At 35.4% G+C, this 15,001-nt stretch overlaps 1 protein-coding gene across 7 annotated transcripts in view; it reads right to left on the minus strand.

The window, feature by feature from the left end:
• The window catches only part of MAP3K7 (mitogen-activated protein kinase kinase kinase 7), a 49,149-nt gene that overhangs the window by 30,019 nt on the left and 4,129 nt on the right, over positions 1–15,001 (minus strand). For all 7 annotated transcript variants that reach the window (XM_036380849.2, XM_036380848.2, XM_036380847.2 and 4 more), the window contains exons 2-6: positions 6,683–6,793; positions 5,012–5,077; positions 4,063–4,108; positions 3,254–3,392; positions 1,702–1,826 (exon numbers count right to left, since the gene is read on the minus strand). In XM_036380849.2, the coding sequence (XP_036236742.1) occupies positions 1,702–1,826; positions 3,254–3,392; positions 4,063–4,108; positions 5,012–5,077; positions 6,683–6,793 (487 nt within the window). The remainder of the gene's footprint in view (positions 1–1,701; positions 1,827–3,253; positions 3,393–4,062; positions 4,109–5,011; positions 5,078–6,682; positions 6,794–15,001) is intronic.

Consider the following 15,001-nt stretch of genomic DNA (forward strand, 5'->3'; position numbering starts at 1 on the left):
TATTGTTCTCACCTAGAAACCTTGTACTAGAACAGCATCAAATTAATATTGCCTTTATTCCATTGTTGAATTCTGCTGGAGTAACACAAGCAAAGAAATTTTTAATAGTTTTGCCATTTAAAGTGGTTATTTTTAGTAGTTTAATGACTATTCTAAGAGTAATTTGATATGCTGCATTGTAGAAGATGCATCATGCTAGATTCTTTCCTCTCCTTGATATTTGTGTTTTTATAATGATTTGTCTATTTATCAGTAAATGCTTTCAGTTAAAAGCACATAAAAACAACTGTAAACTGAAGGCTTCTTGCGCTGTCCGGCAATAACTGCAATACAAAGTTTCTTTCTACCTTGCTGGATTCATACACTAGAGGAACTAGGATATGAACTGCAAATCCCTACTACAATACACTTATTTATATTCATTTTATATTAAGATTTTTTATGAAAAAAAAGTCTATCTTTAACACTGATTGTTCAATTGCTTATTTCTAAAAGAAAAGAAATCTTCTATTTATACAATTTAATTTAATAGAAAACAGATGTTAAGAAAAGAAGCAGTCCTGGCTAAGAAAATAGAGGAAGTGTCTGAATATAAAATGACATAAGGAAAATTTTCAGGCATCTGAGTGAAACAAATAATCCTCCAGTTGGTACTCTAAGCAATATGTGGAAGAAAATGGTACCTTCAGAACGTAAGTTCCAAAGGTGATGTTTGGGAGGAATCCTAAAACTGTATATGGACAGTCTCTGGAATAAGGACAGTAAAAAGAAAAGAGGTCACCTGGATCCAGAATCTGGGAAACCACTGCTGCACATTGTCACTTGCCAAATATATCAAATCAAGAACACCTGCTTCCTAAAGCAGGAGGGTGACTCTTCCAGACCATTGCTAAATTGCTGTTGATAATTAAGGTACAGACAGATTAAAAGGTGTTTAGTCTGCAATTTAATATCTATGGGTTTATTTCTTTGATAATAATGCAGCAATTATAGGTATCTAATTATCAAGTATCATCAGTCTTCACCAATTACACTCCAAGAAATAGCTTGTTTTTCTACATAACCAAATTAACTGGTATTAACAAATTCCTCAGTATGTAGGAAAGAGGAAGTACATCAAATCTCTAGATTACACAAAAAGCAGATGAAGATGGGAGTTACAAGAAAGTGGGGGATGAAAAAAGAAAGCAATTATGTTCAATTTAGACTCTAACAGGGAAATTCTAAAGTTAAAAGCTAATCAGAGTAGGGAGTGAAAGTAGTGACAGTGTATTTAAATGACAGAAGAGTTTGAAATGATTTAAGAATCTTAGAAACAGCAAAACTGTGGGGAAAGAGCCCTCTGGCTGTATTTTACTGACTTACAAAATAAGGAACTGCTGCTGTCTAAAGGTACACCTTATGTAAATCTCAGCAATGACAAATAAAGGTTCTACATCTTCATGTAAATAAATATCTAATAATAACATGAGAGAATTGGTTCAGTGCTGTTCTTCAAACCTATGCACAATTATTTGACAATATACACTTGTAGAGATTTTTAAAAAAATGTTACACTTCTGCCAAAACTCTTTCAGTTGTTACCTCAACTTTAGTAAACTTTATTTTAAAGACTATATGACGCTCTTAGTCTTACACCACATTAATTCACAGTTGCATCCCTATAAAGAAAATGTAATATTAACACTGAAGTTTTATTACCTTCAAAAACTTCAGGTGCCATCCAAGCAGCACTTCCTTTGTTGTTGGTCATGTGTGTTTGAATATCACAGGCTGTACCAAAGTCACAGATTTTTAGAACTGTCCCCCCAGCTACCAAGAGTAAACTGTCAAAGAAGAAAAAGGATATTAAACCACTTTTTTTAATTTTTTAATACAACAACTATCATTCTAATATAGGTGAATATCTTAGGCTTTGTATCTCAGGGCTTTGTTTTATAATCTGGGAAATAAAGAAGGTCGTTTGTGTCTAATGTGAACACATTACATATTTTAAAGTAACCCAATATATGATGTAATTTATTAATATTTCTATATGCTAGATCTTAAATAAATATCTTTAGCCATAGTAAACCACAAAGCATATAGTGACAAAAGTGGACTTTCAGGTGCCAGGGGCTGAAAACCAACAAATGCTGTAACAATTTTACCAAAAGAAGAACAATCAAGACTCCCACAAATGTCAATCAATGTAGCAATTTATTTAAATGGAAGCACTTGAAGCTACATGTGAACTCTCTAAATCAAAACTGGGGAATACAAGAAAGGACTAAAGATTTAAATTGTGGCTTCATGTTATAATTTTATCTAGTAATAACTGCAGATTACCACCAAAAAGGGATGATTCTGCTGATCCTCAAATATCTGTTTCTATCTAATCTGTGGAGCCAGATCTCAAGCTGTAAAATGAGCTGGATAACAAACTGACTGGGTAGGAAACTATTAAATTTTGTTTTGGTGGAAAGTGATGGGAGCTTCTGGCAGGGATAGTGGAACAAGCAGAAGGAGGGGATAAAGGAGGATGGCCATGTGGCGAAAGAGCTCTAATGCAACAGATTAAATATGACATTAGAACCAATCAACCCCCCCACAATGTTCTCCTATTGAACACCACAACCATTGCAAAACGGGAAGATTTTAAATGCCTCTGATTAGAAGCTCTATTCCTAATAAAATCCTCTTCCATGATGGATACCTGTAGGGGGAGAGAATATAAGAAAATAAAAGATAGTGTAGAAAGTAATCTTACTCCTAAGGAGTTGCAGCTGGGCCAATTATCAAAGATTAGGAACAGGCCTGACTTTAACAGGCCACAGCTGTAACCAATGAGAAGAAGAGTGCTATAAAAGAGTGGGTGGGGTTGCTGAGGAGGGAACTGGAGTCAGTTGGATACTTTGTGAAGAAGAAAGAATCAGTGCTCAGAGAACAGCTCATGAAAAAACACCAAGAAGGTATGAAACTTTTGTGGTAAGGAGACAACAGTATGGAACCCCTGCAATAAAATGACAACAGGTACCCTGCAAGAGCAGGGTATTTTTCCAGTTGAACAGAGAGTAACTGAATACAGTTAGTTTTCTGTATCATAAATCATCATTCTACAACTGAAGCTTCATATGCACAGATTTCATTTAGAATACAGTACATCTAAAAGTTAGTACCAATTAAAGGTATTTCTCTTAAATGCAATAAAACTATTGTAAATGATCTTAAATACCAATTGTAAGAAAATATGAAAAATGAACTCTAAACCTACTTTGGTGGTTTCAGGTCTCTGTGAATTAGAGCTTTTGGTTTCATACTGTGGAGATATGCCACTCCTTGGGAACATTGTAAACACCAACTCATGGCATGTGCAGCAGTATAATGAGGCAGAGGTTCAGCACCATGCAGCACTGCAAAACAAAGGCACAAACTAAAAAGAACTTTATTGCATATTACAACAGATACAATGGAGTTAACAAAATACCAGTCAGAAAGCTCTATGGAATCTAAGTAATCACCAACACCTCATTACTGAACCAAAAATACCTTTCTGCAGACTGTTAAAATAACAGAAATGTCAAAATATTTCCTACTTTTTTAGTACATTTTCCATAATAATTTATGTTAAAATTCAATGTGAGAAGTGTTGCTTGTTCTCAGCTATTCCTGGTAAAGTCTATGTTAAACAAATGCCCAGGGAATTTACAAATTAAGGAAGAATGTTTTCAGATGTTCCACTGGAAAGCCTTACGTTACTTGTATAAAATATAAGAAACTGCTATCAAGAACAAACCAGCAAACTGAAAAGAGGTTTTAAAAGGTACACTCCTTTCTCCTTAAAATTATTTTAAGAATTTCAAAGAAACAGATAATAGTTGGGAGAGATCTCTGGAAGTCCACCAAGCAGGTAAACAGGAAAACAGGCCACCTCCAGCCGTTTGCCCTGGACTGCATTCAGGTGGCTTCTCAATAGCTCCAAGAATGGTCTCTGTTGAATTTCATTTTTATGAAACAACTTGTAGTTTACATGTTTGCCATAATACTAGCACTTTAACTTCAGGAAGCTGAAATGATACTCACCATTGTATAGAGAACCTCCTTCAGCATACTCCATAACAAGACACACCTTTGGGGGGAAGGGGACAAAAAAATAGGCATATTTTCAATGCAGAGGCAGAAAACAGCTTTTGTAAACTGAAGGGAAGTTCTTTGAGAGCAACTGAAAAGCCCCAATACCCAAACTAATGGAAAATACATAGTCAGTTTGAAATGTATGTATTTACATGTAAGAAAAATCAGTTTTACTCTTAGTTCTCACTGGAAGTTAGAAAATATAAGAATGACCTCCCTCCTCCTCAGACGTAAAAAGCAAATACTGTTTTCCAACTGCAATTCATTGTCCTTTACTTTATTCCTTTAGTGGCTTACAAAAAAAAATTGTTCAATACTATGCCAGAAGAATTTCACTAGTACAAAGAAAGAAAAGGGATGCAGCATTATTTTAAGCAATTAAATAGCCCATACAAGAATTAGCTAAGGATACATCTGTCCTGTCACAGTACCCTCTCTTCTGCTTAGAGAATTTGTGAGACTGTTTGCAGCTGTGGCAGAAAGCAGGTAAATCCTGAAAATTACATGTATGAAAATAGGAGCTGATTTACAAGACACAGTCATGTCTTGATACTGCATTTTTTTTGTATTGATTTGCAATTAATAGGATTGTAGATATGAATGTAATTACATTATGTAATACACTAAACACCATTTTTTCAAACTGAACTATAACTGGTGATGAGAAACAGATTTGGGGTGTTCTTGAAAGAATTTATTTTTTTATAGCATTAGAAAGGAAAAACAAATATCTGAAAATATCAACCAACCTACATATCTGTGTATTTCCTTATTATGGCTAAAACAGGAAAAATATATAAAAGATACATTTTTAATATAAAATACATGTTCTGTGCATTGATGCTTGCATATGTTAAGCTAGTTACCTTTTGTCATACTGACATAAGCTATAACTTACTGGGTTTAGGCAGGCTCCATATAACTTGACAATATTGGGATGGTTTACCCGTGACAGCTGTCGAAGCTGCAATACAAATCACAGAGCTTCAAACCACAGGAAAAAAAGGCTAATGCTTTATTTTCATAGCTATAAATAATACACCACAACAGCAAGTACAGTTTTCTATGTCTGCATAATTCCAGATGGTGACTTCATGAATTACAAGATTTATGTCGGTCTTTGCATTTCAATTTATGTAGTCAGGTTTGTGTCAAACTGGACCTGTATTTTAAAAGGAAGTTTGACAAAATTATGTTTAAAGAAAGTATTTTTGTCAGGCTATAGTAAAGTCACTCAAGACACAAGCACTGTGCAACTATGACGTCTATAGATTTGGTGCTCTTCCTGAAGCCTTCAATTTTGGGACTACATAAAAATTGTCCAATTAGATTAAAAAAATCAGAATATTACTGTCTGTTTTATAGAGGACAAAAGTTCTAAAGTCCCCAAGCCCACAACCCCATAAAATAATTTAATATTAGGATGACGTAGTTCTAAGAACCTATTACTGTTTGTACTGACAACTGCATTATTTTGCATTGGGATTTTTTTACTAGTACACAGTAGAAGCAAGCAAAAAGGAATTTTTTTCCCTGAACACAGACTGCTGAAGTATTTTATGCTGTCTTTGGAGCAAATGCTATTTTTTCTATATATTTTAGATCTTCTCCTTAAGAAGACCTAAAAAATCAGAATGAAATATTTCCATTGATGCTTGCAAGGTTTCCCGAATAGCAGTAATTACTGAAACATTTCTGGGATTATCTACTCAGATCTCTTTCGAACACAAAAATCCCAGGAGACTGATTGTATTTACTCAGCATTAAAACAGACTCAAATTAATAACCTTAAAAACTTTCCATCATAATGAACAACATATAAATATTTACAGAAAAGCCTACTACAAACATGTTTTTTCAGCCCTTTAATGTGTCACATTTTATTAGAGTTAGTTCTAAATTTAAGCTTTATTTTTAACATGTTTTATGTATCCTGAACATTTTAAGCTATACCTGAATAAATACTAAGAAGCATGTCACAATATATGTAATTTAAATTAAGCTTTTGAGTCTAGAAAATATTATGTATCTTGGGAAGTTTATCAGTATACTTGAACTACTCAAGACATTTTTAAATAAGCAGACATTGAATGAAAACAGTGTTCTCTTTAAGGTAGCAAGGTACTTGCATAGAAGAAAAAAAAGTTATCAAATTATTAGAACTGCTGAAAAAACTCAGAAACAGTTTCAAAATATCAACCTGATTGTACTGGAGAACCTATGCTGTGGCCCCTGGAAGTGTTAATCAGCTTCAAGGCTTTGGTGGGTATTCCAGCAGCACCCTGACTTCACACTGGGACAGAATCTAAAAACTGTTATTTCCCTACTTGTGTGCCCTTGTCTCTCCCGCACTCTTGCTTTTCAGCTTTTATGAGAAGCAAACTAAAGGAGCTGCAATGTGCTTTGAGAGGTCTCCTGTTCTGCAAGACAAGGGTCCAGGCCTGAACTGGGTACTGCAGGCACCATATCTCTTGGGATAAAGACATAGCTTTTAGTACACTGAGTGCACCCATGAATTTCAGGAAACAAGCTCTACCAAACCTTCTATTTTCCATTAAACATACTGTACCTCTACAATGAAGGCTTTTCTTTCAGATTCACTTTCTATCTGTTTAATGGCTACATCTTTAGCTCGCCATTTTGCCTTGCAGACCACACCAAAGGCTCCTCTTCCAACAACCTAGAACAAAATATAAAACATTGGAGTTAAAATTTAAACAGTTTCATCCACTGTGCAGGACTTCACAAAGAGAAAAGAAATTTAATTTAGAAAACTGAAGATACACAGGCTCAAGTTTTGCAGTAGGAATTGAATACTATGCCATTAAAGCATAACTAGTCTTAGCTTGCTCAAGAGATCATTTAGGCAAGAATTGGAAAACACACATACAAAAAATTTTATTACTAACGTGTGGTGACAGTATCTCAGAAAAGTATAATCTCAATTATTTAGAACAAGACTTGCTCAGAAGAAAATTAGAGGAATGAGACCTTTTATTTTTTTCTTTTCAAGTTTGACCCCTGAAATGACACCTATCTGCTGTATTTGTTTATTCTTGCTAAAAAACAGGAATTAAGACTTCTGAAACTTAAATGCATACACAACTGCACAGGACCATGATGAAACTGGGACAAGATGTTCCATGTGCTAAAAGTTATCAGTTCATTTTCTCATAGATGACTCAAGAGTGTGATAGCAGTAAATTATCCTGCAAGTCCTCCAAAAAAGTGTCTATGATCTAAATTATTCCTATTTCTGTTGAAGTCTGCTTTCTAGCTTATTTGGAATTAACATTGCCTAAAACTATGAAAAAAAACAACCCCAGACAAGAGTCATAACTCTTCACTGTAACTTTGCAAAAGCAGTAGTAGCTGTTTCTGCATACTATAGTGTTCAAGTAATCCTTAACCTCTGCTGTGAAGGAGCTCCAACATCACCATTATTTAGAGCAGCTCTTTGAAACCAAGCATAGAAATAAAAGCAGCATAGAAAGAAGGTCACTTTTAGTTACTGGTGAATTACACACGATGTTTAATTAAAAATCCACTTCTTTTAATTGTTCCTCAGAGGAAAAATGGCAACATACCGGAATAATGATAAAACATGTATGTGAGATGTAAAATTGAAATGAAGCTGTTGCCAAAACAGTGACTGCAGCCACCACAGGAAAGCACAGATAAGTGTGTTGTTATTCATATGCTGAAAAGAAAATGATGAGGAGGAGGAAACCTAGGGCACACACAGGCACAGAAAGAAAAGGAGCTCCTCCAAATCCAAAAAATGCAGGGCAGGCAGGATGAGAAGTAGAAGAGAGGAGGAGAAACAAGGGGCTGACTACCATTTATGTAATCCTTGGGTTAGGTTCTTACTATGTGCTTCCCAAATAAATAAATAGTGAAACTGATTTCCCCTGGAAATGGGATGGTAAGGGCTGTAGATGCATAACTCAAGACCTGCTAAAGTGTCATGATGGATATGAGAAAGTCTGCAATCAAGGCTCCAGTTTGAAGAGATGAAAAATATAAATTAAAAAAACCCATCAAGATCTTGCATTGAGAAAGATAAAAAAAGGGAAATTATGCTTAATATTTCTCAGAAGTTTCATGTGGATATAAGAGACAGATGCCCCTGACAGCCATGGTGATCAATGGCACTTTCTTCTTCTGGTTTCCTTATTACTGTAAGAAATATTTTTCTCTTTTACATTACAGCATGCACTTAGCCTTCCAGGAGTTCCTGCCATCTCCCGTTTACTTTCCACAGCAGTGGTTCACAGACAGAGTCTGTGATAAGACATCACAGGAGATGCACAGAACATGCCCAATTCTGCTCTGTTTAAGAACAGAACCTGTTGATTGTAACCTCATCCCCCAGACAAAGTGCCTTGCACTTTGTGTTGCCTTCTTACATCTTGTCCTGATGTAACACACGCTAACTATTTTCTTGCATTCCACACGTGAGGTTGGAAACACCAAGCCATGAATGATAGATGAGCAGCCTACAAAAATAGTACATATAAACAAATTGGAAACAATGAGTCACTGGAAGACATAAAAGTCCTGAACAGTCTTCCTTGTTATCTCCTTTTCTCTCAGACCATATTTTGAATAAAATTGCTCACTTTCTAGGGGCTGGCAGGCCCCCCACCTTCACAAAAATTGTTGATTACAAAGCCCCTACCCATCTTGTACAGCACATGACCAGACCTACAGAATAAGAAAAATCTCATCAGTCAGTGAGTTGCTGTAAGTCTGCATTTCACAGAAATGGTGATTAGTGAGTACATAAGTGCAAGCACCAGGGAAATACTAAGGACAGCTAATGAGAGAAGGATGCCACAGAGCAGCTTGTGAAGGATGAAGCGTATTGGCAGAAGCAATACAGTTAGTTCCACATCTGCTGCTCCCCTACACTGAAGAAATCCAAACAGGGTTACCCAAGTGAGTGGGAAGAACACTCCCTTTCACTTAGGGAAAAGGAGATGGACATAAAATGAATTCTCCTAGGTGGATACAATTGGTCTTATGGTTCAAGTCTCTGTGAGACACCTTTTAGAAGGTTCCTTTTCTAAATATACCTTTTCTCACATGCTTTCAGAGTTTTCAACTACAACTCTGTTACATTTAATCCAATGACAGAAACAAAAAGAGTGATTGAAAGCAGTGCATATATGTTAAAAGATTGGTCTAAAAATTTAATGAAGTAATTTGACTTTTTTTTTCCACTCAGCCTGAATTACCTACAACAGTTTGTGATAGGTCAGGCTTACTTTTTTTCTGGCTAGTTGTATCTTTCCCTGCTGAAAAGCCTTGTGTATGTCCATATAAACAAATACACTATATGCATTATGTATATTATTTTAATATTATCAATATGCAATATATACTACATATATTTTTATACATTTTATTTATATTGATTTTTCAGATGTATAACAAAAAAAAGAAAGTCCATGTATCTCTTATATTTGATTCCACATGGTAAATTCAGCTCATAAGTCAATATAAATGCATACTACTTCCCTGCAAAAAATTCATGACTATTTGCATGTTTCATCCTGAGAACTGGTACATGTACTTCCAATTAATATACTAAAGAAATCATTATTTTTTAATGCTGTTGTAGATATATTTCTAATAACTGAAGAAACTCACAGAAACAAGTATACTGCCCCATGTAGTGTTTTACATTGAGCCATGAATGTCACAATATTTGGGTTTAAGCTGAAAAGTGGAATAAATTCCAAGAATTAGATGTTCTTTAAGAAGTCCCACTGATGACTGGAAAAAAATAATAATAAAAAATAAAATCAGTGTTGTGCACCAAGAGTTTACCAGGCAATCTAAACCTTAATTATGTAATAGAAAGCTGTGAGACCACCAAGTATGTAAATTTTATTATTGGTGAAAATAGTTTGATAAATGATTATGCAGTCAAGGTTTCATAACAATTTATCAGTGACTTGGTGCCTGTTTAGGCAGAAGGTTAAACTTGAGAAGAGGACATGGATGCAGTGAATATTTACCTAGGATACAGGGAAAACAGAAGAGCTGATCCTCCATTAAAGCAGCTCAGGCTCTTGGATGGCACATGAAAGGAGCAACCATCAGAAACAATGACAGATCCAGTACAAATTGGTTTCCCATATGTGAAAACTCAGTGTGTTTTTCCTACTTAATCTGGAAAAAGTATATTACTCATAGCAAAAAACCCTTTATAATCGACAGAATGCTGCTTGTGGTGAAGTCCATTTACATATAATTTTCTTCCCTTAAATTTATTCTTTAAAGGAGTAAGTCTTAGATATTGTCAGAACAGTTTAAACACTATGTAGTTTCCTTCAGCACCTCGTGCTGGAACTAAGTAACTTAATATCACAGGAGGGAGGCACTGCCTGAACTTTAGTTTCTTCATGCTCATTCCTTTTTGTCCCCTGCTGCTGGTGCCACACCATATGCTTGGGCAACAGTGCATATTTGGAATTATATGAAGCACAGTTAATGGAATTATTGACACAACAAATCAATAAACAGCAGTTGATCTGTAGCACTGTGTTTATTTGGAAAATGATCTAAAAATAAACACATTCTTTTAGTAAAAGATTCTGTTTCTTTAAATATCTTCTAGGAGAAAAGAGGAAGATACAGGGTAGATGAGACATTTAGAAATAGAGTAAGAACAAGTCTGCTTCTACCTTTATCACAGAAGAGAATTAAGTTTGTGAAAAACCACTTGGTACATGACACAAAACCATTTTAAACTGGAAGTAATACTTAAAGAGGTTCAAAGATTGAAAAGTGTATTAAAATTTATTCTTCTACCTGTAAAATACATACCAGTAAGAAGTTACATTTTACTGCGTGACAAAGTGACACGGTGAAGGACAGTGCCACTTGCATGTTTTCCAGATAATGTATTTAGAGTCTTATTTAAAGAATATGAACCATACAAGAACCCTGGAACAAGCATTACCTCTGTCTCTGTGTACAAATAGTATCAAATGCTGTACATAAACAAAGATACATGATACTGACTTGTAAGTATGTAGACTATACTGACTGGTAAGTTATGTAGACTAGAAATCATGCAGGAAATAGAGACTGCAGATATGCTAAGAGCTTAAGGATGTATTTTGTCCTAAGGGATGTGACCAAAAATTTCCCCTCCCCCAGTAAAACAAGAAAAATGCATCTCTATTCAGATGCACCATAATTCCCTAACAAATGTCAAAACTTTGGAAGAATTAATTTCAACTTTGCATTAACTCCACAAGTTTTCTATTAACTCAAAAACATAAAAATGCAAAGTTTTTCTCTTTATCCATAAAGTTTCCATGTAAGGTAGTTCTGCATGCTGGATACCTAGTGCTTTTATTTCTAAAAAAAAACTTGCTGGATATATAAGACACCAATAAAATATAATAGCTCCCTGGTTAGCAGACGTAGTATTCTTTAGAGAACTGACTTCATAATTTGCAGTATCTACTGTATGGCTGCTCATTTACGATTTTGGAAAGCAGAACAAGCAGTTACAAAAATCCAAAACCAGAAACCCAACAAAACCTGTGCTTCCAAAATGACAACAGGCTTAAAGTTATCTTTAATATCTATATTGCTTTGTTTACCGGTATATTTGCTAATGAAATGGGATGTATGCAAACTGAATGTTTGGATCTCTCAAGCTCCAGATACTACTTGAGAGAGAGTGGAAAAAACTGTTCTATTATGTGTTCTAAAAAACACAAAAAAGATTTTTTAACATTTTAAAATTCAGTTGCTTTTTTTAACATTTTTTAAATGTTAAAATCATTAACATTTAAATCAACTTCAGTTGATTTTTTAACATTTTAAAATTCAGTTGCTTCTACTCTCTCTGTCTACCAGAGCTCCAGCAGTACTAATAAAAGTATACCAATATTTTCAGTTTTTCACATATGTGAAATGTATGGCACACGCAGCGTAAATTTTAAAAAAGTGCCAAAAGAAGCCATGAACAACAGTTTAGAGCTTCTAAAATTATATTCCTACACTTTCTATCATTCATTCAACCAGCATCAAATTCCAGCTTTGGTTCCTCTGTGTGTGCTATGCTTTATTAAGTAGGTTGAAGCAAATCAGCCCCGTGCCATAAATGACTGTGGCCAATACCCTGGCAGCACTTTTAGGAAGGAGTTCAGATCTATCTGCCAATTCTTACAGCTATGTTCTTTGACTGGTTAAGTTTATTTGTACTAGTGTCAGCACAACTCTAAATGTTGCTTTTCCTTTCTGGGATTCATACAGCAATGAAGAAACCTCCAAATCCTCTCCACTCCCCCACCCCCAAAACCTCTGGAAGAAATCCTACTAATTTGAAGTAAACTAAGTAATTTAGTTTAGATTTAGTTTCCAAGTTTGAACTTAGAAGTTATGCAAAACACTGTAGAAAAAAATATTTCTTCCTGAAAGAAACTGGTTATTAAAATCAACTTCGATTCTTAATATAGGCAAGTTCTGCTTGACAAACTCATAGAGCTGGTCCTTATCTAGGGTTTCATCTCTGCTGTATAACACTGTACAGTTTTCATTCAGTGGCTGGTCTATCTGAATTTAGTTCTGTTTTAAGAACTAATTCTCTTTTCAGCTTCTTTAGAACATGTTTATGAAGAATCAAAGTATCATCATACATGTTCCTGAAATTATAGAATCATAGAATGGTTTGGGTTGGAAGGGACCTCAAACACCATTTAGTTCCAATCCCTCATCATGGACGGGGACACCTTCCACTAGACCAGGTTGCTCAGAACTCCATCCAGCCTGCTCTTGAAAACTATGCTTCCAGAAATTCTTCCTTTGCTCTGAACATGCAACCAACCCCTCCCTGCATTTTGATAGCTCAAGTCATTCCAAGAAATACATGCATCTCAAAGATGACAGTTTATCAGGTTATACTTTCATAATGAAAAGCTTTTATGCACTGATAGGATTTTATACATCTGTCTTGAGAACTGAACTCATTTTAATTAATGACAATTTAAAAACATTAACAAACAACTTTCTGATGCTCTAGTATGAATCAATTTGTTCTGTTAGAGCAGCTCAGAGAGTGAATTATTGTTTTAGAAACAAGATGTTGGATAATCTTGTATGTAGGGTGCAGGACTCTGACATGAGCTCTCTGGGCTGGCACTGTCTAAAATTACTGGTCTTTGAAAAAAAACCAAACCAGAAAACAAACAAGTATTCTGCAACTAGTAAAATACTGGTAACAATCTACTGGGTGGAACAAATAAGGGACATGTGAAACTTGCTCTGTTGTTTCAGTTTTTTTCTTTTTTTCTTATTATTATCTCATAAATATGGATCTTGCTTTCATCACTGGAACAGGAAGATCTGTGAGGTTTCTTTCCCATATATTCTTTATGAAGTAAAGTATGAGTCTCTTTTACAGGATACAAACTGATTCACTGAAAGTATCTGCATGTGTAGAAATGAGTGTAAAGTGTCACATTAAGAGTTTAACTAGCTAATTAGCTATCTTCTAACTCACTAGTAAATTTCATCCACATGGAATAGGTGTTGCATAACTTCTGCTATAAATTCATACTCCAGTTGACATTCCAGCTATTTTCTTATACAAATTAATGAAGAGAATCTTCTATTGATGTAACTAAACTACATTTAAGTAGTTATTGGAATTAATCCAGAAATGTACTTAGAATAAAATCAGAGAAAATACTGGCATATGTTTTCACCATGTACTTATTTTTTGCCTTTGTTTTTGAATACCCAGCTTTGCACCTTGATGTATAACTGAAAAAGGCTGAGAAATTTGACTGAGTTCAAATGGATTTCTAACTACCACCCTTGGTTCTTGAGAACCAATCCTTCTGTACTCATGTCAGATATCCAATAACGCTGTTCAGATCTCAAATCACATCTGGTTCTTCTCTGAATTTCTTTCAGTTTTTCAGATTGGTATTCTACAAGTGGGGATGATCCCCCAGGACACAGAAACAATGAAGGTAGTAACAGCTCCATGTTCAACAGCAGCTCACACAAATCTGCTTTACCTTGTAATGGACATAATCAGACACTGCATTGTAGTAAATCCCATGGACCTGGCTAAGGCCCCATGCAGAATCTGAACAATAGGAATGCTGAGAAAGCAAAAGAAATTCCTGTCTCCCTGACCTCTGCCCCATAGCCTATCTCTGTAACCCTATAAGGCTATGTTACTTTAACCCTTAGTATTGGTCAAATCTGGATTCCCCTAAACCCTTACCATTGGTTAAGTTTGGATTCTCTCCAACCCTATAAAAAGGGCATACTGTAGCCCATTCAGGAGAAGAAGAGCTGTTCCTGGACCCTTCGCGGACTTCCCCAGTAAAGCCATCTCTGTGGAACCCCAGGACGCCTCCTTCTCCTCTCTCTGCCGTCTGCTGCAGCCTCAGCCCAGGGCACCCCTACCTAGCAAGCAGAGCTGAAATCCTAAGAGCTTGCTAATCACTATAGAGCTGAAAATCACCATGCTTGGTAGATGGTAGCCCTGCAGCGATTCGGCCTGAGCTAGCTTAGCTTCAGGCACCCGGTCCCCCTGGGGACTGAGCTCCTGAGTTAACTTGCACTGCATAATAATAAGGCCAAATCAGAGGCTTTATTACTGCATCTCACTAACTTTTTAAAAGTTAACTATGAAAAGGGAAGCAAAACCCAGTTGCCTTACTGTATTGCTCATTCTCTTGCTTCTGAACTGCTTTGCTCCAGAATTGGAAGGAATAGATGTAGTTCTCAGCACGCTACTCAGTTAATGAAATTAATCAACTATTTAAAAAATATCTAAAATAGGTGGATATACTATAAATTACATCTCCTTAGTTGCTGGGACCTAAGTAAATTTTCTAAAATA

Source organism: Molothrus ater, chromosome 3 (genome assembly GCF_012460135.2).
Source record: "Molothrus ater isolate BHLD 08-10-18 breed brown headed cowbird chromosome 3, BPBGC_Mater_1.1, whole genome shotgun sequence".
Classification (NCBI taxonomy): Eukaryota; Metazoa; Chordata; class Aves; order Passeriformes; family Icteridae; genus Molothrus; species Molothrus ater.